At 45.4% G+C, this 16,201-nt stretch overlaps 1 protein-coding gene across 1 annotated transcript in view; it reads left to right on the top strand.

The window, feature by feature from the left end:
- Window positions 1-435, top strand: part of tspan14 (tetraspanin 14) — a 29,290-nt gene extending 28,855 nt beyond the window's left edge. Inside the window, exon 9 of the mRNA XM_083774466.1 lies at window positions 318-435. Coding sequence (XP_083630592.1) covers window positions 318-383 — 66 coding nt within the window. The 3' untranslated portion in view covers window positions 384-435. The remainder of the gene's footprint in view (window positions 1-317) is intronic.
- The last annotated feature ends 15,766 nt before the right edge of the window (window positions 436-16,201 follow it).

The raw sequence follows: 16,201 nt of genomic DNA, 5'->3' as shown, positions 1-16,201 counted from the left end.
AGAAAACTGTCTGGATGTAGAAGAACATTTATAGAATCTGATCTCAGGTCAGAATGGTAAACTGTCAGTGTGTAGAAGACATTTATAGAATCTGATCTCAGGTCAGAATGGTAAACTGTCAGCGTGTAGAAGAACATTCATAGAATCTGATCTCAGGTCAGAATGGTAAACTGTCAGCGTGTAGAAGACATTTATAGAATCTGATCTCAGGTCAGAATGGTAAACTGTCAGCGTGTAGAAGAACATTCATAGAACCTGATCTCAGGTCAGAATGGGTCAATAAAAAATGACCACGCCTTGTCCTCCTTCCTGTCCAGATGTTCGGCATCTACCTGGCGCGGACGCTGATCGGAGACATCGAGAAGGTCAAGTTCACCTACTGACTCCGCCCCCTTAACCCCGCCCCCTTCCAGAGCTGGGAAACACATTCCATACCCCCCCCCCCCCCCCCCCCCCCCCGGTGGCCGTCAGGAGGAACTACAGACACAACTTTCCTCCCTGGAACGTCGATCCATCCAATCCTTCCTCCTCCTCCTCTGTGACGACGTCATCATCTCCATCATCATCATCATCTTCATCTTCATCACATGTTCTAGATCACTGGTTCTCAACCTGTGGTCCGGGGACCACCCAGGGCACGCCGAGTGGACCCTTAAGGTCCACCCAGAATGGACCCTTACAGGTCCACCCAGAATGGACCCTTAAGGTCCACCCAGGGCACGCCGAATGGACCCTTACAGGTCGGTAACTCTGAGAGTTCCATGTGTTACACTCTCAGAGTCACAGACCTGTAAGGGTCCATTTGGTTCCATGTGTTACACTCTGAGTCACAGACCCGTAATTAAGGGTCCATTTGGTTCCATGTGTTACACTCTCAGAGTCACAGACCTGTAAGGGTCCATTTGGTTCCATGTGTTACACTCTCAGAGTAACAGACCTGTAAGGGTCCATTTGGTTCCATGTGTTACACTCTCAGAGTCACAGACCTGTAAGGGTCCATTTGGTTCCATGTGTTACACTCTCAGAGTCACAGACCTGTTTAAGGGTCCATTTGGACCCTTAAAAATGTCAGTCGTTCTTCGATTTTTCAAAAATAGCAGATCTACAAGCTCGTAGCGCGCCACTCAGTGGCGCGCTATGAGCTTGTAGATCTGCTATTTTTCAATAGCTAAAAGCATAACATGAGGCTTAAACACCAAAATGGCTTCCCGTTCAGAATGGGTTAAAGACGGTTACGCCGCGGACAAAGCCAACTCGGATCGTGACGAATCATGACAATGAACACAATGTTTTGGGCCGATCCAAAAAACAACAAAAAATGTGTTGTCTCCTGCCGTTTTTTCCTTCTAATGATTTGATCGGCCCCAAAACATTGTGTTCATTGTCATGATTTGTCACGACAAGAGTTGGCTTCGTACGACGCTTAAAAGGTCTTTATATATAAAGTTGTTCTGAAAGGGGGAGGGACTGCGACGCTCTATAGGACCCCCCCCCCCCCCCCCCCCTCTGTTTTCAGGCCAATCCGTGGCGCGTCTTTTCCCGGGACTTAAACATTTTTAAATTCAAAGGATCTTTATTGGTCATGAGGAAAACAAACGTTTACATTGCCAAAGCAAGTGGGAAAAGAGGTCGCCTCGCCTCTGATTGGCCTACCAAACCCCCCCCCCCACCCCCACCCCGGTCTGTGACACACGCGGAGGCTGCCTTCTCATTGGCCTCCCGAACGCCCCGCCCCCCCCCCCGGCTGCCTTCTCATTGGCCTACCGAACGAAAAATATCCGTTCTACAAGCAGTGAGCTTGTAGATCGGCTATTTTCACCAAGTGCTCGCGCCAGAAATATGCCTCATTCACGCGTACCAAACGCCAATCAAGAAGGGGGGGGGGGGGGGGGCAGAACACCACCAATGTCGGCAATAGAACACAAATGTTTGATCAAACCGCGTGACGCCCATTGGAAAAGCATTGTGGAGAAAACGGAGAAAAAAACCACCAAACATTTGCTTGATTGGTGTTTGGTGGGTGTGAATGAGGCCTGAGCATTCAGCTGCTTAATGTTGCAGTTTAGATTCATTGTTGGTGTGTGTGTGCGTGCGTGTGTGTGTGTGTGTGTGTGTGTGTGTGTGTGTGTGCGCTCTGCTGCCTTTCAACTAATGATACTTGACGTTATGCCTTAAAGAACTGACCTGTTAGACTAACAGCATCTCTGCAGTTTCATAAAATCTAAAATACTTTGTACTTTTTTTTAAATTTGTCTTATATTTCTAATGACATTTTGTTTGATCGAACATTCCATGTGTGGAGTTCTGGTCAACTCGTCTTGGCCTGACGTCGATTGTTTTCTAAATCCTGACATCCATCCACCCATCCATCTTCAACCGCTTATCCGTAGTCGGGTCGCGGGGGCAACAGCTCCACCAGAGAGCTCCAGACTTCCCTCTCCAGAGCAACATTAGTATAACTTCCTCCTGTAGGATCCCGAGACGTTCCAAGGCCAGTGAGTCGATGTGTTTCCTCCAACTGCCTTGGTCTCCTCCCAGTGGGACGTGGTCCTTGGTCTGCCCCGGGGGTCTCCTCCCAGTGGGACGTGGTCCTTGGTCTGCCCCGGGGTCTCCTCCCAGTGGGACGTGGTCCTTGGTCTGCCCCGGGGTCTCCTCCCAGTGGGACGTGGTCCTTGGTCTGCCCCGGGGTCTCCTCCCAGTGGGACGTGGTCCTTGGTCTGCCCCGGGGTCTCCTCCCAGTGGGACGTGGTCCTTGGTCTGCCCCGGGGTCTCCTCCCAGTGGGACGTGGTCCTTGGTCTGCCCCGGGGTCTCCTCCCAGTGGGACGTGATCCTTGGTCTGCCCCGGGGTCTCCTCCCAGTGGGACGTGGTCCTTGGTCTGCCCCGAGGGTCTCCTCCCAGTGGGACGTGATCCTTGGTCTGCCCCGGGGTCTCCTCCCAGTGGGACGTGGTCCTTGGTCTGCCCCGGGGTCTCCTCCCAGTGGGACGTGGTCCTTGGTCTGCCCCGGGGTCTCCTCCCAGTGGGACGTGATCCTTGGTCTGCCCCGGGGTCTCCTCCCAGTGGGACGTGGTCCTTGGTCTGCCCCGGGGTCTCCTCCCAGTGGGACGTGGTCCTTGGTCTGCCCCGGGGTCTCCTCCCAGTGGGACGTGGTCCTTGGTCTGCCCCGGGGTCTCCTCCCAGTGGGACGTGGTCCTTGGTCTGCCCCGGGGGTCTCCTCCCAGTGGGACGTGGTCCTTGGTCTGCCCCGGGGTCTCCTCCCAGTGGGACGTGGTCCTTGGTCTGCCCCGGGGTCTCCTCCCAGTGGGACGTGATCCTTGGTCTGCCCCGGGGTCTCCTCCCAGTGGGACGTGGTCCTTGGTCTGCCCCGGGGTCTCCTCCCAGTGGGACGTGGTCCTTGGTCTGCCCCGGGGTCTCCTCCCAGTGGGACGTGGTCCTTGGTCTGCCCCGGGGTCTCCTCCCAGTGGGACGTGGTCCTTGGTCTGCCCCGGGGTCTCCTCCCAGTGGGACGTGGTCCTTGGTCTGCCCCGGGGTCTCCTCCCAGTGGGACGTGGTCCTTGGTCTGCCCCGGGGTCTCCTCCCAGTGGGACGTGGTCCTTGGTCTGCCCCGGGGTCTCCTCCCAGTGGGACGTGGTCCTTGGTCTGCCCCGGGGTCTCCTCCCAGTGGGACGTGGTCCTTGGTCTGCCCCGGGGTCTCCTCCCAGTGGGACGTGGTCCTTGGTCTGCCCCGAGGGTCTCCTCCCAGTGGGACGTGATCCTTGGTCTGCCCCGGGGTCTCCTCCCAGTGGGACGTGATCCTTGGTCTGCCCCGGGGTCTCCTCCCAGTGGGACGTGCCTCGAGGACCTCCCTATAGGGAGACGCCCTGAGAGGCATCCTAACCAGATGCCCGAACCACCTAAACTGGCTCCTTTCCAGGCGAAGGAGCAGCGGTTCTACTCCGAGTCTCTCTCGTGTGACTGAACTTCTCACTCATCTCTAAGGGAGATGCCAGCCGCCCGTCGAAGAAAACTCATTTTGGCCGCTTCTATTCGCGACAGAAGCAAAGATCAGAGTTTAAAACGTTCGCTCTGAAAGAATATATCTTCAATGATTTGTGCCACATTCTTACGATTTGATCTGCTATTTTTCAATAGCTAAAGTATAACATAATGCTTAACCCATTTAGGCCTGACTACATTTAAAAAATGTCTTCTAAATCCTGACAGTTTTCTGAAAAACCCTCATGTTTCTATATGTCAGTGGTTCTCACAGGGTTAAACCCTATGTTTCTATGTCAGTGGTTCTTACAGGGTTAAACCCTATGTTTCTATGTCAGTGGTTCTCACAGGGTTAAACCCTATGTTTCTGTGTCAGTGGTGCTCAAACATATTCATGTCAACATATTCATTCGTGGCTCAAATGGGTCTGAGAGGCTAAATTACATCAAATGGTGTTTCCGTGGCTCAAATGGGTCTGAGAGGATAAATGTCATCAGATGGTGGTTCCGTGGCTCAAATGGGTCTGAGAGGATAAATGTCATCAGATGGTGGTTCCGTGGCTCACATGGGTCTGAGAGGCTAAATGTCATCAGATGGTGGTCCGTGGCTCAAATGGGTCTGAGAGGCTAAATGTGGATCTGCTATTTTCAGCATGCAACCAAGTGTAAAATGACTCATACTGGATCTCTTGTCCAATAGTCCCTTCCTAACATTTTAGTCTCGTTTTTATTTGTTGACGATTTCTGTCAGTATATTTAGTCTTAGTTTTAGTCACCATGGCTTAGTTTTCATTTAGTTTCCATTTGGTTTTCGTCAGTGAAAAAAGGCAGTCGACAAACATGTATTATTCGACGAAATCAACACTGAATTGATCATAGTTTGCGTTGATGACCAAAAACCTTCAGCGTAAAAACGTGGCGACTTCAAAACCCTTCATATTCGACCGGAGTCGACCGGAGCCCCCCGTGGAATAGGTGTGTTTATGTATCTAAACCCTACATATTCGACCGGAGTCGACCGGAGTCCCCCGTGGAATAGGTGTGTTTATGTCCGCCTCCCGAGCGTCGTACGGAGCCGTCGAACTCTTGTCGTGACAAATCACGACAACACACACGCAATATTTTGGACCAAACAAAGAATTACAAAGAAGAAAACCAACAAAAAGATTGTTGTAACCTGCCGTTTTTTTCCTACTTTCTAATTCTTTGTTTGGCCCGAAAAATTGTGTGTGTTGTCATGATTTGTCACGACAAGAGTTGGCTTCGTACGACGCTTAAAAGGTCTTTATATATATATATATAAAAAAATAAGTAATGCCTATGGGGAAAAATGCATTGGGATTCATTTCCTGGGCCACTCGTTGTTCTAAAAGGGGGAGTGACTGCAACGCTCTATACTAGGGGTGTTTACGTATGCCAGCAGATCCAGCCCGGCGAGCAAAAGGGAACCTTTTTGTAAATAATGTTTGAATAAAGAAATAAAAAAAATCACATTTTGTAGAAGTGAGTCTGTAAAGAGTTTATTGTTTGAGAGGGGGCGATGTGTGTGTGTGTGGGGGGGGGGGGCGGGGGGGTCAGAGTGTGTCCACTAAGGAAAGTAAGCTTTCTAATTTCACAAGCCGCCTTTGTATTGGTAAGTAGGTAAAACATTCTTTATATTTCCTGTATTGGTAAGTAGGTATTCAGTTCTGACTGTAATGGGAAGTTCATTCCATAGTTTAGATTGGGAGTGAGTCTGTAGTTCTGACTGCAATGGGAAGTTCATTCCATAGTTTAGATTGAGGAGTGAGCCTGTAGTTCTGACTGCAATGGGAAGTTCATTCCATAGTTTAGATTGGGAGTGAGTCTGTAGTTCTGACTGCAATGGGAAGTTCATTCCATAGTTTAGATTGGGAGTGAGTCTGTAGTTCTGACTGCAATGGGAAGTTCATTCCATAGTTTAGATTGGGAGTGAGTCTGTAGTTCTGACTGCAATGGGAAGTTCATTCCATAGTTTAGATTGGGAGTGAGTCTGTAGTTCTGACTGCAATGGGAAGTGCATTCCATAGTTTAGATTTGGAGTGAGTCTGTAGTTCTGACTGCAATGGGAAGTGCATTCCACAGTTTAGATTGGGAGTGAGTCTGTAGTTCTGACTGCAATGGGAAGTGCATTCCACAGTTTAGATTGGGAGTGAGTCTGTAGTTCTGACTGCAATGGGAAGTTCATTCCATAGTTTAGATTGGGAGTGAGTCTGTAGTTCTGACTGCAATGGGAAGTTCATTCCATAGTTTAGATTGGGAGTGAGTCTGTAGTTCTGACTGCAATGGGAAGTTCATTCCATAGTTTAGATTGGGAGTGAGTCTGTAGTTCTGACTGCAATGGGAAGTTCATTCCATAGTTTAGATTGGGAGTGAGTCTGTAGTTCTGTTTGTATAGGGAAGTTCATTCCATAGTTTAGATTGGGAGTGAGTCTGTAGTTCTGACTGTAATGGGAAGTGCATTCCATAGTTTAGATTGGGAGTGAGTCTGTAGTTCTGACTGCAATGGGAAGTTCATTCCATAGTTTAGATTGGGAGTGAGTCTGTAGTTCTGACTGCAATGGGAAGTTCATTCCATAGTTTAGATTGGGAGTGAGTCTGTAGTTCTGACTGCAATGGGAAGTTCATTCCATAGTTTAGATTGGGAGTGAGTCTGTAGTTCTGACTGTATAGGGAAGTTCATTCCATAGTTTAGATTGGGAGTGAGTCTGTAGTTCTGTTTGTATAGGGAAGTTCATAGCCCCTCTCGGAACCCCCTGGGTCAGCTCGATCCATCGTGCCGAACCCATGGGGTCCCTGACTGTCCGTTAATGTGTGCAAATGATAGGACGCACGTCGCAGACATAAATTCCCTACGGAAACGTCGTTTCTGCGGCGTTTGAGTGATTCTGATTCTGAGAACTATAGGATACAACGGAAACCGCTGCGAATTCTCCTGAAGCCGTTAAGTATTTTTTAAATCTGTGTTTGAGCGATTTTGGAAGCTTTATTGATTCCTCTCTTCCTTCCTTGTTTATTGATATCCCAATGTAGCGCCTTCAGCTGTGCGGTTGGCTATAGCTATGCGTCCCTACGTTACTGCCTCTGATATCACTGCGTGTACAGTTTGTAAATACATCAAATATGTGATAATAATCCACTTTTTTATGGTTAAAGCCAATATATATATGGCTGTGTGTGTGATGATTTAGCGGTTTAATGATTTATTTGTGCCTTTGCAACCATATATATAGAGTTTATATATATATATATATATATATATATATATATATATATATATATATATATATATGCATGTATGTATGTATGTATGTATGCCTGTATGCCAAATTCCAACGTGGAGTGCAGTACCGGGTAGTGCATGTAGGTGACGCAGCGCGTGTGCCCAGCCCTGCAAAGGACCTGCGATGGTATTGAGCAACATTAGTGCTATTAGAAATGATGTAATAGCACGATGCAACATTGTCATTCTTGCTCAACATAACATATAGTAGCCTACTGTAGGCCCTACGTACCGTTTTGTATACTCCACAGAAGGCACAGACACTCTTTTTGTAGCCCTGAAACTCCCTTTGAATTTCTGGGAACTTTGCACCTTTTTTGTCATATTCTGACAAACACTCCCATAGGCTACAGACTCTGTCCACCTCCTCTCTGGACAGGGCATCGTTGTCTTTTAATTGGAGTAAGAACGCTGCAAAGTTCTGGACTGCTTGGAAGCCCTCAATATTGTCAGGTCCAACACAGTCCTACATCAAACAAAAATAGTGGTGACATTTGTATGCAGTTACTACAGTTACAACTTTAATGAAGTTTAAACATAAAAGAAAAAGAAGTAAACCTACATCATCATGAGTGGTGGAGGCTGATGGTGTTGATTGCTGTGCGCTGGCTGTGTCTTGCTGGGTAGCTGAGAGAGAGACAAAACATTCATGAAAATATAATGTTAACATTATAGCCTAATGCTATGGGGTCCACACAAGACACGTTTACGCAAACACAAGTTTAGTGTGAGTTCTGTGGACCAACACTAGGGGGCAGCAGAGCACATGCCTAGGCTTACTGCTGAAGTCAGTATCATGGCCAGTGGTGGAAAAAGTGCATATAGATGTAAATCCAGAATTCAAAATGTGCATAAAAGTACATAAATGCTGCATGTCTCATTTAAAGTTTTGAAATGTATAATATACAGATATATATATTTTTTAAATAGCTGATCTACAAGCCTGCAATGCGTTGCAATGCGACTCAGGGGTCAAAACAGATTGAGCTTGTAGATCGGCTATTTTTGCCACGACAGTAGGCTCTATGCAATGTGTGGCCCCTATGGAGTGATTGTGGAAATATAGTGGCCCTCTCCATAGCATCAAAGTTATAAAAGAATAAAAGAATACACAGACTAGGCTTTGAAGTAAAAATTGCTAATATAACAGTGTACACTTTCAATGGAAAGCAAAAGGCATACAGTTTGCTTACGGTGTTTCTCATTCACTGTTACACAGAAGAAGAAAAAATCACTCGAAATAAAACGCTAATTTAAATGTTTCCAAATCCCTACAATATTTGTTTTTTAAAATTATAATTTTCTTAAGACTTAAGGTGGACTGAGAAGCTACTTTAGTAAAAGACGTGCAATGTACAAACGTACTCAAAAGTATAATATGGTACAACATGCAGTAAGTACCTACAGTATATCAGTGCTTTTGCCTCTGCAACAACATGCCTTTACTTGCATGTGAATTATTTTGTTTTGCAGGTACTTATAAGGTACTTATAAACTATTAATTTAATCAATCAATCAAACCCATTAATTATAACACAGGTATGCTATTAACTATTAGCTATTCATGTCAACATGCTCTCTAGTCTCAATAATAAGTAACTGCTGTTTAATGTAGCAGAAGAGGCAATTAATTGAACAGTTTGGCACAATTTTAACATCCCAGATCGATTGAAATATGAATCTACTGTGCTGACTACAGCAGGGCCATATATAGTTCTAATGCCCATTAGAGCTATGGACCAGAGCTAGACTGCACCATGATATATTATTAGGAATAAATAACTTTGCATTGTGAATAAAAAGGTAGCCACAGGGGGGTTGCAGTGTAATGCTGAAGGTTTAATCACAGGGCTGTCTGCTTTATGTATTATGATTAAACGTGCATTCTGGTATTGTGAATCAATGATTGAGAAAAACATCAGAGGGGTTTGAACCCGTGAAGTTACATAAAGTTGGTGTTCAACGTCGGGGGTCTAGACCGCTAGACCACTGAGGACGCTGCCAGGAAGGGGACTCATGTCTGTATTGACTATTTAAGCCGTGACGTAACCCGCTTCCGGGTCTTACTCAAGAAAGCTCCACGTCATACATATTTTTTTGTCGTGGACACTTTAGTTTACAGTTACATTAATAATTCTACTCGAGTTGGAAGCATTAAGACCCATTTTAACCCTCAATGGCTTCCTTTCTGAAAAACAACGTTATTGTAAACATATAAAAATAAAAGACTCACGCGTTCAGAATCATAACAATGAGAAGCGGACGGGACCCGGATGTAACGTAGCAGGACTACAATATGACTACAAGAAAATGACCCACGTCACACCGGATTGAGGAAGTGACGCCCCCCTCAAATACGGAGAGACGCGTGGAGGGGGTTTGCTTAGTGTTTGTTTGATCTTGCCACGTCACCATGTCCGTCGCCGTCGTCGTGTCCGCAGAAGAACTACTCTGTAAAGCCGTGTTCCAGTAGCTCAATGGTTACTTTCGGTGGTTACTAGTTAGTAGGTCAGGGTTCGAGTCCCCATCGAGGACTGAGAGTTTGCTTCTTTCTTAACAAACTAACACAATTGTTTTAGCTTTTCTCGTCGAGGTCCATTCTTCATTCAGTATTTGAGCCTCAAAAATGGTGGTCCGTGGCTCAGACACTGAATGAATTCGGCTACTGGATCACAGTTTTATAAAGTAGTAGGCCTACTATCATATATAAACACAACACAGCAGGTACAGAGAGCATATTGTGGGATGGATTGGCCCCAAACACATGAACGCGCTGGTCCGTTGACTATCATTGTTCACGTTCACGACGGCAGGCGGCAGCACGCTAGCTAGCTAGCGTTCTGCCGTCGTGAACGTGCACAATGTTAGTCAACGGACCAGCGATTTCATGTGTTTGGGGCCAGGCTGCAATACCTTCATTCGGCCACTATGTCCATTTGGCCTCAGGGTTTCCTCTGGGTGCCGTCTCTATTCATTATATTGTAGCGGCCAGCTATGGCTGCAGCCAATAGGACCGTCTTGGGGGCGGGACTTACTGGGGAGTGATTGACGGGGGCTTTGAGGTACGCTGTGTGTTTATAGTTTGGTTGAGAGAGCAGACCTGTCTAGGAGGAACACAGACAAATACTGTTGTTATACTGATGATTATTGGAGTAATAAAGAGAGATCTTTATCATTGGAAATACGTCTCTGCCTCCGGTTCCTGGGATCGTTACAATATACTCTATGCTCACAATGGTGGTCAGTGGCTCAAATGGGTCTGAGAGGCTAAATGGCCTCAAATGGTGGTCCGTGGCTCAAATGCTGAATAAATAATCGACTAGAGGTGAAAAGAGTAGTGTTTAGATCAGGGATGTCAAACTCAAATACACGGTGGGCCAAAATAAATAAATTGGTAGAAGTCGAGGGCCGGACTGTGTTTCAACACACGGGCACCGCGGTCAGGAGGACGTCCCAGGCAAACAGCAAAAAAGTAAACGCATTTAAAACTGAAAATGCATTATTATTAAGCTCAGTTTCCTGTTCTATGATCCTCACAAAGCAGGACTTGTAGTATTATGGTGCCGGTGGTCCGTGCAATAATATACCAGAGGGCCAGTTCTAATACTAATTAAATATCATCCCGCGGGCCAGAGATAATTCATTCACGGGCCTGATTTGGCCCCCGGGCCTTGAGTTTGACATATATGGTTTAGATGGTTCTGTTATGACTTCTCCTCTGCATGTTGTAGTGTTTAGATGGTTCTGTTATGACTTCTCCTCTGCATGTTGTAGTATTTAGATGGTTCTGTTATGACTTCTCCTCTGCATGTTGTAGTGTTTAGATGTTTCTGTTATGACTTCTCCTCTGCATGTTGTAGTGTTTACATGGTTCTGTTATGACTGCATGTTGTAGTATTTAGATGGTTCTGTTATGACTTCTCCTCTGCATGCTGTAGTGTTTAGATGGTTCTGTTATGACTTCTCCTCTGCATGCTGTAGTGTTTAAATGGTTCTGTTATGACTTCTCCTCTGCATGCTGTAGTGTTTAAATGGTTCTGTTATGACTTCTCCTCTGCATGCTGTAGTGTTTAAATGGTTCTGTTATGACTTCTCCTCTGCATGCTGTAGTGTTTAGATGGTTCTGTTATGACTTCTCCTCTGCATGTTGTAGTGTTTAGATGGTTCTGTTATGACTTCTCCTCTGCATGTTGTAGTGTTTAGATGGTTCTGTTATGACTTCTCCTCTGCATGTTGTAGTGTTTAGATGGTTCTGTTATGACTTCTCCTCTGCATGCTGTAGTGTTTAGATGGTTCTGTTATGACTTCTCCTCTGCATGTTGTAGTATTTAGATGGTTCTGTTATGACTTCTCCTCTGCATGTTGTAGTGTTTAGATGGTTCTGTTATGACTTCTCCTCTGCATGCTGTAGTATTTAGAATGGGGGTGGGCAACTTTGACAATAGAGACTATATTTCCACTATATTTCCACTCTCACTCCAGAGGGCCACGTTGCATATTACTGTTGTAGCAAAAATAGCCGATCTACAAGCTCAAAACGCGTCGCAAAGCAACACGTTTGGGGCTTATTGATCAGCTATTTTTTTTTGCCAAGACGGTGGATTGTGGCCCATGCCTTCCTGCTGTTATTTGTCATTGTGAATGCAATGAGCACTAACTATGAGACCCTGCAGATCCTGTCTGTCTGTCTGTGTGTCTGTCTGTCCTGCTGTGACACCACCCGCCCACCACCAGAGGGCGCAGCTGTAGCACACACACACACGAGCTGCGTTCGCTTCCCGCGTTTGCGCGTCTTGCTTGTGTTGGTGTTCTCTATATCTTTTCGTCCTGGGCATGACGTTAAACTGTTCCGTTCGAGAGGACCGGCGACCCTCGAATGTAAACAGCCACGAAAGGAAACTATGTGTGTGTGAGGTGTTCTCTATCATTTCATTCCAGTACTACTACTTTGGGTAGTGGCTGGACGTTTGTGTAGATTACTCCTCTGGTCATTTAACTGGACATAGAAGCCCCTTTTGCTGAGGCTTTTCCTGATCATTGTGCGGTGTTGGACAGTGTCGTAGGCAGCAGAGAGATCTCTGAATGCTGCTCCAGTTATTTGTTTTCCCTCAAACCCATCCTCGATGTGTTGGGTGAGGTTGAGCTCTGTCCAGCACAGGAGCGGCCGGGACGGAAACCAGCTTGGTCTTTAGTCAGCTTGGTGTCTATGAGTGGCATGAGGCGTTGGAGTAGCAGCCTCTCTTGTAGGTGATGCAGAGGGAAATGGGTCGGTAGTTCTTTGGGGATGATGGGTCTTTGCCAGGTTTGGGGATTGCAACCACTTTGGCCTTTCTCCAGACAGAAGGGATGGTTTTCTGTGCCATGCATGTATTCAGTATCCCCAGGTCTTTGCGTTAGGTTCTGTGCTGTATCATTTCTGCCAGTATGTCATCAATCCCTGCTGCTTTTCCGGGTTTCAACTTTCCCATTGCAGTTTCGAGTTCTTCTAGGTCGAAGGGTTTGGTTTGAGGGCTGGCTGATTGTGGTTGGTCTGATACCACTGTGCGATGGCATTCTCCTGTGGGTCGGCGGCGGTGTTGGTTACGACTGTTGGCCACCAGTTGTGATGCAACAGAGTTTGCTGTGACCGTTGTGAATTATGGGTGGCTCCCTGAGGTCCTTGATCCCCATGGGGTCCAACAGTGGTCATTGAAGCGTGCACACACACATGCACACATGCACCTACACACGCACAGGCACACCTGCACAGGTATGCACACCTGGACCTGTAAATAAACAACACAAAAACTAAGGCACTGTTGTCGGACTTCTGGTTTACCGGAACGGGGTTCAACTCCCTGCAGTGCCCTGCTCAATGTGTTGTATTTACATGGTTCATTGAACGGGGTTCAACTCCCTGCAGTGCCCTGCTCAATGTGTTGTATTTACAAAACAGTAGAGCATGTACTTCTACATTGTAGGAAGTACAGTAGTGAGAGGAATCAGTTGTATCGCCTGTTGAAAAAAGGTTAAACTTAGGGTCGACGACAGAGTACAGCATCTTGCAATGGGTCTGGTCCACAAGATTCGATACACCACCAAGATACCCATGTACCTGTCTAGATACTTCACTAAGATACCCATGTACCTGTCTAAATACTTCACTAAGATACCCATGTACCTGTCTAAATACTTCACTAAGATACCCATGTACCTGTCTAAATACTTCACTAAGATATCCATGTACCTGTCTAAATACTTCACTAAGATACCCATGTACCTGTCTAAATACTTCACTAAGATACCCATGTACCTGTCTAGATACTTCCTTAATGTAAACGAAGTCCACACCCACAACACGTCAACACCAGAGGGAGTGCAACAAACCATGTACAACCCAGATTCGGCACAAACAAGGGACTAAATTCCTTTCGCTCCTATGCCACCAAAATGTGGAACGCCCTACCAACAGTCATTAAGACATGTGAATCCCTTGACTCCTTTAAAACCGCTCTCAAAGGGCACCTACGGATGTCTGCAATTCGAAAATGGCCTCTGTAAAATCTGAATCCCCCCCACCGCCCATTTCCCCTCACTGTATAATGTATCTTTTCCCTTTTTGCTTCCTATATGATGAATTCCTGTTATGTTCTTTAGCTACATAGAAATAACTATTTGTATGTCTCTAAATGTATTGATGAATTGAACAATGTGGACCCTGTTGTAAATCAAGTGTAATGCTTAATTGGGTCGTCCACTCACAGTTAACAGTCTTTGTATTGAGTTTGTGCTTAAAATGTACTGTAAATTCTACAAACTGTTAATAAATATTTCAATCAATCAATCAAAAAAACATCAGAATTTTACAGTGTCAGGACTTCTAGGAAAAGCAGCATGCGAAGTCCATCATCACATTATTAAGTACATAAGAAATACCCACTTGGTGAAAAGAATAATAGGAGTTTTGATTTATTTTATTGGTTTACTGAGTAATCCCTATAAAACTACACAGTCCAGCTGGTGGCGGTAATGCACCTTGAAAGGGTTTGCCAACCGCCATGAAACCGGAAAGAAGAAGAAGAAGAAGAAGAACGCGTGGTGACGTCACTGATCCAAGATGGCGGCCCCCTGTGCTCCTCCTGTGTGTTTGTTGTGTTAGTTTGATGTGTAATTAATTAATGATGTGTTCCAGACCCACAGGATAACCTTTAGAGATCTAAACTATAGCGTTGGATCATAGCGAGTCTTTTAGCTCCACATATTATGTGGACTTTTATCGTGACTTTTTTTATATTCGTCATCATTTCGTCGTGACAGACGTCACACATCGTCACACTTCGGCTCTGCGTTCAGCCTCCAGACAGCGGCTATAGGTTGGTTGAACACAACACTATACTCACTATAAAGTATAAAGTGTGTTTATTATTATTATTATTATTAATAATATTAATTACTGATCATGCATCTCCTGCTGCCTCTGCTCTGCAGTGTGGCTAAAACACTCACTGTGAACTGGCTTTACTTGGTCTGTTGTCATTGTTAATGCTGTGTGTTGAACATCTGCTAGTGTGTTAGCCCTAGAACGGCTCTTGTTGTTACATACAGTATGTACAGTATTTCACATACAGAGCCATAGAACACAGCCATATATTTGTGGTAGACCGTTGGATATGCGGCATAAATGTGATAAATGCTCCGTTTGTACTCACCCATTAAATTATTCCAAAGACGTGGAGTGAAAAATGGTCCTCTAGTTTTATATCCATGTGAAAGTTCTGGCACAAAACGCGTATTTAGTGAATTATCTCCACTTTTTCAAGAGATGCACACGGACGCCTTTCTCTCCGGCGAGGGGGGGGACGTAAGTATCGATGAACCGATTTTAGATACTTCCTGTCGTTTACCAAAGACGTCATCACAAATTGACAGGTGCGCTGACATTTGCTCCCACCAACCAGGACGCGCGTCTGAGTATGCCGAGATCATAAAACAAGCACTCCATTCTCAGACAGCCTCTTCTTCCCACACCCCAAACTGACTTTGGCATCTTTGAGAACGAGGTTTGATCTAGTGAGAACAGATTGGAAACGTATACTAACTTATATTAGATTGAAAGAACGAACAATATATATACATATATTATTATTATTATTACCCTTATTATTATTATTATATTTTTTGTTTGCTTTAGGCCAATTAGGCTACTTTTCACCTCCAGTGTTGGAGGTGTACACCTGTGTTATACACAAGGTGTATAATACAGTAGCTTTAAAATGAATCGGAATGCACCTGCCTGTTGCAATTGCAACCAAGCATTCCCCAAAAAAAGCAAGGGTTACAAAAGGACTGATCTAGAATTGCTTGCCAGTCCAAGGACTGTAGGGCTCACATTCCCAGACCTGGAACCAGAGAGCCACACCTTTATTTGCTATTCTTGTGTGTGTGTGCTGAGGAGCAAAACGGTTCCAAGGGGGAAAAAAAGAACTTTTCCATCCTCTGAAACCTCTGCCAGTGCCCTTAAGCAGCGGAGAGCGGCAAAGTTGAGGACTATAAAATCAACTCCCATTGACCAAGCAATAAAACATTTCAAGAATGGTCAGTATTTGAAAGCTGTGAGGGTTCTTTTTAGCACAGACAAGGCCAGGAAGCCCATGTTGGAGGTTGTTTGCAAGGCACTCACCCAAGAGGTAACTAACCATATATTTCCTTTTCTTTACCAATAGATCTGTTTTGGTTCACATGATTATCTCACTCATATATTAATAAATGGACACACACACACACATATATATATATATATATATATATCAGTGATATATTCTTATTTTCTATTTTGTTTGGTTTTCAGAGAAAAGCAATGGTCCAGGACAAGAATAGTCCCCTACGAAAACAACCCACTTTGGAGAACATCCAAATGTTTTCCTGGGGAGAGACTATGAAATGGCTT

Source organism: Protomyctophum parallelum (assembly GCF_964188405.1).
Source record: "Protomyctophum parallelum genome assembly, chromosome: 10".
Taxonomy (NCBI): domain Eukaryota; kingdom Metazoa; phylum Chordata; class Actinopteri; order Myctophiformes; family Myctophidae; genus Protomyctophum; species Protomyctophum parallelum.
Note: the sequence above shows the minus strand (reverse complement) of the source record. Positions and strands in the feature narration are given on the sequence as shown.